Genomic DNA, 9,132 nt, shown 5'->3' with positions numbered 1-9,132 from the left:
GCATCAACTGTTCAGTTTGGATTTCTTGTGTTCTCTCGGTTTTATTTTTCAGCGTGTTTATTTTCTCGTCGTATTCTTTGGCTGAGTCTGCGTCCATGACACCAAAAACCCAGTTTAGAATTTTTCCACCCAAATTAATCAAACCCCTTTTTTCTCTTTTCGTGATTTCGACTTTGTATGAATTTATGTCCGCTACATCGCTCTCCATGTAATTCAAGTGATGTTTTAGGTTTTGCATTACGAGTTCGCAATTTGACGGTTTTATGAATCTACACAAACTTTCCATATTTTCCATGCATTGACCGACTTTGTCTCTCATCTGCAGGTAATTTTCAATGTTGATATGGTAAAGTATCGTGAATGTGTCGTATGATGTTCGTGCCCGTTGCAGGGTAGTGAAGATTATTCCCGTCTTTTCCGTTTTTTCGGTGAATTCGAACGCAATTGTCGAGATTGTCACGGCGATGATAATGATGAGTGTAGTTTTCGCCATCGTGTGTTCGGCCTGAAAGTGATATTTTGTATTAGTTTTTTGCTCGAATGTTGCTGAGTGACAAAAAACATGTATTGTTTCTCTTAAATTGGTTTGATGTGGTGATATATTGAGTGATGGCCGTTGAACGTTTGATGATATGATTTGATTTGGTGTGGTGACGATTAATGTCGATTATGTTCCTATCCATGCGATAATTTCGCTCTCGTTCATTGCAATTATTGGTAGATTCATTGGCAGTTCGGTGTTTCGAGTTGCCAATGCTTTTTTGACTAAATTTTTGTGTACTTTCATTTTTCTATTGTCTTTCAAGATTTCTATGTAGCTGTCTGATACGTCGATAACCTTGAATGGTCCATTGTAGGCTGGTGCGAATTTGTGTGACTTTGTTTGTGATTTAAGCAAAATCATGTCGTCTACCCGAATGTCGATTTCTCTTGTGTTTTGATCGTATTGTCTTTTGTTTATTATTTTTCGGTTTTCGAGCGCCTCTTTGGCCAGTTGCAGAGCGTTTGTTATGTTCTGTCTTGTATTTTCGGCCATGTTATCGTAATTGTAGCTTTTTTGTCTTGTGAGGCTATTCGGTATCTGAATTCTGAAACCGTGAGCTAGTTCGTGAGGTGTGTAGCCCGTCGTCGTATGTGTTGTATTGTTGTATGCGAATGTTGCGTATTTCAAGGCGCGATTCCACACCGTTTGATTTTTTTGTGTGAAAGATCTCATATAAACATTCAAAGTACGATGCTGGCGTTCAACGACGTTGCTTTGAGGGTGGTACGGTGTGGTGAAGGTCTTTTTGATTTGTAATAATTTATTCAGTTGTTTGATTACCTCAGAATTGAAATATTGGGCGTTGTCCGATATTATTCGTGATGGGAAATTGTATCGCAAAAGTACATGTTCCAAGAGGCATTCCGCTGTTGTTTCGGCCGTCATGTCGTGCGTGGGCACGGCTATGATTAGCTTTGTTAAGTCGCAGGTTGCCGTGAAAATGTATTTGTGTCCGTCGATTGATTGCGGTGATATTGGTCCGACGTAGTCGATATAACAATGATCGAATAGTACATCACCAAGGCTTGATATTTGCATGGGCATTTTTACGTTTGTTGTGTATTTGTTCTTTTCGCAAATTGCACAGTCGTTAACATATTTCTTGATGTCTTTTTCCATGTTATTCCATCTGTATCCCAGCCTTTTTATTGTGGTGAGTGTTTTATCTGCCCCAAAATGGCCGCCCAACAGTGACTCGTGATATAATTGGAGGATCTTTGTGATGTCCTCCATTGATGTTATTTCGATGATATTGTTTGTGAATAGGTTTACACTGATGTTGCTTTCCCTGAAAACGTTAGCGATTACGCTTTTGGCGTGTAGTCTGTCCTGCAAATTGTCGCAGTCGATATTTATCGCTATACTTTCCGCCGTTTGTTCTTGGCATATTTTGAGTGCATCTTTCATACGCGTTTTCAGCTCGTGTGTAATTTTTGTGAATTTGTTTGACAAGGAACAAACGTAGTGATCGTTGTTTATATTTATCCATTCGGATTTTTTGTCAAATTTTCCGAATTTTTCCCCCAGTTTGTTTCGTAGTGTGTCGTTTTCTGTCGGAACCATGTGGAAAATGGCGTCATATCCCCGTTTGTTGAGGATCGTTCCGCTCTTTTCTATTAGTGTCCAGACGTTCTCTGATTGTTTTTTAGCTTGTGCTCGCGTAATTGGGTGGCAAGCGTGTTCTTCTCCTTTTTCTTTCAATAATTGTTTAATTACGTTGAATGTTTGGTTCTTTTTCTCGATTTCAGTGAGTTCCTCGACTGAAAGTGGTTCCATTCTTGATAATGCGTCTGCGACGGTATTCAGTGCGCCCGGTCTGTGGATTACTTTGAAATTGTAATCCATCAGTTCGATTTTCTGTCGAAAAAGGCGCGATCCGCAGTCTCGCATGTTGAATAGATAGCACAATGATTTGTGGTCGGTGATCATTACAAAGAATCTGCCCCATACATATTGTCTGAATGTACGAACACATTCGACCATTGCCAGGAGTTCTTTGTGTGTTGTTGAGTATCGTCGTTGAGTTTCGTTCAGAGTTCTGCTGAAGAAACAGATTGGTCTATCGTTTGGTATGTCTCCCTGCGAAAGTTGACCGCCGACGGCATAGTCAGATGCATCTGTTGTTATGTAGAATGTTTGTTCGAAATCTGGAAACGCAAGCGTGACATCTTCGATGAGTGCCCTTTTCAGTTTATCAAAAGCTTCCTGTGCTAAATCTGACCACACGAATGGTTGGTCCTTTTTGCACAGTCGCGTTAATGGTTTTGCGATATGCGAGTATCTCCGAATGAATCGTCGATAATAATTGCATATTCCCAGAAATGATTGTACCTTTTTCACATTTTTCGGTGTTGGGAAGTTTTTTATCGCTTCCACTTTTTTTGGGTTTGTTCGAATGCCGTCTTTCGAAACCAGGTGTCCGAGAAATTCGAATTCTTTTGCATAAAATTCGCACTTTGATATTTTCAGTTGTAAATTGTTTTCTTTGAGTCTTTTCATGACCTCCCGTAGGATTTGGTCGTGTTCATCCTTTGTCTTTGCGTATATGATGATATCGTCTAGATAAACATATGCGCCGTGGCCAATTAATTCCCAGAGGATTGTGTTAATGGCTCGCTGCCACGTCAGTGGTGATGTTGCGAGGCCCATTGGCATTCTCTTCCATTTGTATTGGAACCCGCATGCCGTAAATGCCGTGTAATTTTGTGACTCTTCTCTGAGTTTGATTTGATGGAATGCTCCCTTGATGTCGAGTTTTGTGAAGTATTTGCTGCCGCCCAAGCTGTCCAGAATTTCCTCCACTCTTGGTATGGGGAATATTCTGAGTTGTGTCATTTCATTCAACTTTCTGTAATCGATGACGAATCTCAAATCGGTCTTGTCGCCAAAGTCGTCCTTTTTGGCTACCAATATTACTGGAGAGTTGAATTCGGATTGGCATTTTTCAATCAGGCCCTGTCTTTCGTATTCATTGATCATTTGTTGTAGAATTTGTTTGTGGCTGTGTGGAATTCGATATTGTCTTACGTTTACTGGTTTTGAATCGGGTAGCAACTTTATTTCGTGTTGGGTGACTTCTGTGCATCCCAATATGTCGCCATCCATGTAGAATTGCATTGCGAAATCATTGCATATCTTTTTGATATTTTCTTTCTCTTCTCCTGAGCAATGATCCAGGTTTAGTTTTGCGTAGACCATTTCGGCGCGCTGTTCCGCTTTGTTAATTTTTGATGTATTGGTGGTTTCTGCTTGTATGTTGTCATCCCGTCTGATTTCGTTGCAGTTTCCGTTGATTTTTGTTTCGATTATCTGTGTGACGTTCGGTTTTCTCTTTCGTTTGCTCTTTTTCTGTTTGTTTTTGTTCGAGTCGTTCACGTCTTCTTCATATTCGTCGTACACTGTATGAATATTTTCGCCGAAATTTCCCTCGAAACCATCGGCATCTAATCCGTTTAAACCGTTTTCCAGTATTTCGTTGGTTTTGGTCTTGAATGTTCTCAAGGCCTCCCATTTGATGTGCTTTATCGATTCGTTTTGTTTTTCGTTTTCGCTCCTTTGTGACATTTCTTTTGGTTTTTTGGTTTTTTCATTCGATTTGTCGTTGTTTTTGTGTTGTTTTTCTTCTTTTTTGTTTGTTTTGCGTATGGTTCGCTGTGGTTCAATTTCCTGGCTTTTCTTTGTCGCTTCTTTCGATTTTTTCTCGCGTTTTTTCTCTTTTTCTGAACTTGTTTGCGTCTTTTTTGTGTCGCATATTGCATACGCATCGATGCCCTGTGGTTCAATTACTGTGAGTTCGTTCTGAACATCCTCGATTTCACCCAATCTCAGTGTTAGTGTGCATTTGCCGAGATCGATTATGGCTCTGTATTGGGTCAAGAAATCGAATCCCAAATAACCATCTGCGTTCCCCGTGTATTTCTCATCGATTAGGTGAAGTGATGTGCCAATTTGACAGTCACCGATCATAGATGTTCCGCTAACTATTCCCGATGTTTGTATTGCTGCCGCGTCTCGTCCCGGCAAGCCATATAAGTTAATCCTGTAGTTAACGAACTTTTTGATGTTTGTGATTGCGCCCTGTGCGACCAAACTTAATGTGGCTCCAGTATCGACGAGTAGTTTTAGTGGTCGATTAGAGAGATTTGTTTTCAACAAAATGTATGGTGATTTTCCTTCAAAAATCAATTTTATTGTTAAAGTTTGTGGTTTGCTTACAAAGACTTTCTGCATTTCTACAATTCTACTTATAGTTTTCTGTTGTATTTCGTCGTTTTCCGTCAATTTAAAATTCACTGAGTCGATCTGTGTCTCTGTGGATGGGTCCTTACGACCATCATGATCCATCCCCTCTAGTTTTCCGATTTTTCGGATGATACCGATGATGCCGATGATGCTGATGATGTTGATGAGTCATCCTCGTCTTGGCTGGATCCGCTTCCCTCTTCGTTGACGAAAACGTTTTGTTGCTGGCCGTTGGTTTTGCCGCTCTGTCGGTTTCCACCGTTATTATTGTAACCGCCGTTCCTGTTTCCGTTTCCGTTGCGGTTATCGTTGTTACCATGTTGATTGTTTGTTTCGGAATTCTTGTAGGTGTTTCCACTATAATCGACACTTTTTCTCTCTTTGAAGTTTTTGTATTGGCCGTTGTTGTAGTTTTTGTTGCTGCTCTTTATTCCAAGAGCCTTCGCGATTTGGCCTGCGATGTCTTTTGATCGTTCGTGTTGTCTGCAGTCGCGTTCGCGGTGACCGCTTCTGTTGCAGTTCAAGCAATACATTTCTTTTTCTGGTACGTCATATCTTGTTTCGTTTTCCATTTCAAGCGCTGATGATATTGCACTTTCCAACGAACTGGCTCCTCTGATTGACATTCGATCTCTGATTTTCTTTTCTTGTATGCCCTTTATGAATGCTCTTCGGGCCGTTCTGTTATGATCTTCTCTCTGTTCTTCAGAGATGTTGTCGTATGAGCTATTTTTTTCCATCAGTGTTTTCCTTGCTCTTTCGGCAAATTGTTGGAGTGTCTCTTTGCGTTCTTGATGCAAATTTTCTAGTTTGCTGTTGATGATGTCTCGGTCAGCCAAATGTGTGAAACGCTCTTTTAATGCGTTGCGTATTTCGTACCAGTCATTTTGGACGTGTTGTAATATATCACGCGCTTCACCACGGAGATTGTATTTTACCTGAAAGTAGAATTCGTCCCTTTCGGTTTCGTTCAAACATTCCTCCATGAATAGGTCGCCGATTTGAATGAAATCTTTTAGCTTTTGTAGGCTTTCGCCCGAAAAATTCGGCATTTGTCGCAATTTTCGAACGAATGTGTCTCGTGCGCCATTTGAGGAGTTTCTGTTGTTTCTGTTATCATTTCGTGAACTAGCCATTTGCGAGTTGGTTATTTGCGTATTGGCCATTTGTTCTTGCAATCGTCCCATTTGTATGAGTAATTGCATCATCATGTTTTGTGATTGATCCCCGATTTGTGATTCGACTTGTTGTCTTGACGGATCAAACCAGTTTCCCCGTGGATCATTTCCACCGATATTCATTTCCGCTGTGTTTCCAGCCTGATTTCTTTCATGGGCATGCCGTATATCAGGTGGACCCATACATCTTTGGCGTTGGAAATCGTTGAGGCTATCTCTTAGCATGTTTTCTCTTTCTTTCGTTCTTGTCAATTCTTCTTTCATTAGTCGAGCCTGTTCTTCCATTTGGTGCATTTGCATCCTGAATCTCTCTTCGCGTTCTCTACTTGCTCTGTCGTGGAGTTCACGTTGTTCGCGTTGTTCACGGACCCATTCTTTGTATTGGCGAGCTCGTTCGTTTATTTCGTGTTGTTCGTAAGCTCGACGTTTTTGCTCTTCGATGTCTTCGTGTTCGCGCTTGTGATTCAAGTTGTGTTTTAACTCGAATTCGTTAATTCCGTTGTTTGGTTTTTGTTCGAAGTGTAATTCGGTGTTGTTATTGTTGTTTGTTTGAGTTTTGCGTTTTGCTCCCCCCCATTCGTTTCCATGTTCGGTGAATTCACGATGTACTTTTTCATGCGATCCGAATGTCGGTGGTTGCTCCGAGAATGTTTGGTTATGTGGTGTGTTATTATCGTCCATGTTTGTTTTCAATGTAGACATTGATTGGTGAGGAACACCCGGTGGTGTGAATTGACGACTTGTTGGATTTTGGTCGTTTGGGTTACCGATAGATTGGTTAGGGGCACCGGGTGGTGTAAATTGACGATTTATTAGTGTTTGATCATTTGGGTTGCCGACGAATTGTTGAGGGACGCCTGTTTGTGTGCGATTTGATTCCGCCATTTCCCGTGTTGATATGTCAGTGTTGTTATCTAAGCTTTCGATTGAGTTTTCACTCGTATTTTCACCTGGGTTTTCGTCCCGAGTTCGATTTGTATTAAGCACTCTCGACGTGAATTGGTTTAGTCTTGATCTTGGGCCCTTTTCGGGTTTTGACAGTTCTTTTTCGATTTGCTTTAGTCTTTCTTCTATTTCTTTTTTAGTTCCCCAATTAATTTGTTGGGTTTGTTTTGATTTCGATCGTGTTTCACGATGTAAGCCCAAGATGATGTTTAGTTGTTGTTGTAGATGTTTCTTTTCTTGGCGTAGGTATTTTTTGTTTTCACTTCCCGTTTCGTCGATCACTTTTAATTTATCGTTGAAAGTTACCCTTGACATGGATACTGTTTTTTTTTTTTTTTTTTTCTTTATCAAGAGTTGAATTGGTTGTAGTGGTTCTATGCGTTGAAGCAATGGATCGTGCGAGAATTTTCCGCCAATGATGCACCCGTATCGATGATACACCCCAGTTTTTTTAGAATAACGTGATTTAATGCACCCGTGTCGATGATCCACTTTGATTTTTTGAAAATTACACCGTTTGATGCACCACTATCGATGATAAACACCCGTGTTTCGCTTGAATTGTTCATTTTTGAAATGTTCAGTTATTTGTGTATAATGTTGATTAGTTATTAAAATATGTAATTTGAGGATGTGTGAGGAATGTGTGAGATGAGATTTTTTTTTTTTTTTGTAATTTGTTCCAGTTAGCAACAAAATGATTCATATGGATTTTCGCCAGTCATCGAAATTTTTCCGAAAATGAAGTGGAAAGAAAAAAAAAAAAAAAAAAAAATGATTGAAGTCTGGAGTATATTTCTCCCCCCGTTACGACCGCCTTGACTTTGATTTAAATATATTTTAAATAGTTTACGTTTAGCGGATTGTTGAGAAAATGAATGCGGATGTTATTTTGTCTGTGATTTGGCAACGAATGTTTTGGAATTTGGATGGATTCTTCCCATTTCATTTGTTTTTAGAATCCATTGTTCGAAATCTCTTCACGAATCAGATTGGTTTGAAAGCTTCGGTTCTACTCACTTTGTTTGTTGTGGTACGGTGATTGGAATTTTCCGCCAGTACGTTTGTTTGGTCCGCTTTGGTATCGCCTTTCGCCACACGTTCAACTGTCTGTTCGTTTGTTCGGTGAAGCAAGAATATTCTCACCGGTGAAATTTCCCCGTCCAATTTTTTCACCAGCGAAATTGGTTGCGAAAAAAAAGAATTGTGTAGAAAATGAAAATAAATTTCGTTGATTGGCCGGTGTGATGAGTCTTTTTTCTCTCGATCGAGTTTGCTTTCTTATCGTTCGTAATTGATCGATTTGCAGGAATTCCAACTGATCCAGTTTTCTCTTTCGCCTGTTTTGACTTTGGTTCGATTGATTTATTTGGAAATTTCCCCGCTCAAATTACTCGACGAATCGATTATTGTCACCAGTTCTCTCTTTCGCCTGTTTCGATTTTGTTTTATTTTGAAATTCCCCTGCTCAAGTTACTCGACGAATCGATTATTGCCACCAGTTCTCTCTTTCGCCCGTTTTGACTTTCGTTCGATTGTTTTATTTTGACATTCCGCCGCTCAAGTTACTCGGCGAATCGATTATTGTTATCGTGAGGATTGGAATTTCCGTGTGTTAATTTTCGGTGATTGTCCGAATTGGAATTTTGCTTGCACTCTTATGACACAGTGATCGTTCGGTTCAATGTATATATTTTTGACTATTTTCACCACTTTTTCCCACGTATGCTCACGTTTTCTGTCTATTTTTTATTTGACATGCACAATTTATTCCGCCCCTATTGCTGAAATTTTTTGTATTTAACTTCGTTTGTATTGTCGAATGAAATTTTCATGTCTTTATATTCTTTGTCTGTGTATTTTAGTAGTTTTGCTTGCTCTTCCTTTGAACTGCACGATAAGATTTTTGCATTTATGGCGAAGTTCTTTATGTGATGCATTGTCACTTCATAATTTATTTATTTTTTCTCTCTTTTTTTTTTTTCGATGATTTGTGTTTGCTTTGAAATTTATTAGTTTTGTTTGTCGATGATTTTTCGTTTGTCTATGATTCCGGTAAACCAGTCACTATGTATGTCCGAGTTTTCTTTTGTCGTCAGCGCCAATTGTAACTATATGAGTAATATAGTGGCGGCAATTAGTTGGAATAGATGATTAATAACTAAATGAAATAAAGCTATGTTCGGTTATATTTATGATAATTTTATTAATTCGAAGTTTGAT

The 9,132-nt window shown here is 39.5% G+C and overlaps 1 protein-coding gene across 1 annotated transcript; it reads right to left on the bottom strand.

Annotated features, from left to right (window-relative positions):
- Positions 1-4,893: 4,893 nt before the first annotated feature.
- LOC129580172 (histone-lysine N-methyltransferase, H3 lysine-79 specific-like) lies at positions 4,894-7,224 on the bottom strand. The gene has a single exon (XM_055470382.1). It carries the CDS (start codon positions 7,222-7,224, stop codon positions 4,894-4,896), a length of 2,331 nt encoding a protein of 776 aa, XP_055326357.1.
- Between the last annotated feature and the right edge of the window lie 1,908 nt (positions 7,225-9,132).

The sequence above is a fragment of the Sitodiplosis mosellana genome, unplaced genomic scaffold (genome assembly GCF_009176505.1).
Source record: "Sitodiplosis mosellana isolate CC-2019 unplaced genomic scaffold, AAFC_SMos_1.0 Smas_scaffold_7180, whole genome shotgun sequence".
Taxonomy (NCBI): Eukaryota; Metazoa; Arthropoda; class Insecta; order Diptera; family Cecidomyiidae; genus Sitodiplosis; species Sitodiplosis mosellana.
The sequence above is the reverse complement of the archived record's forward strand: the minus strand, read 5'-3'. Positions and strand labels throughout refer to the sequence as shown.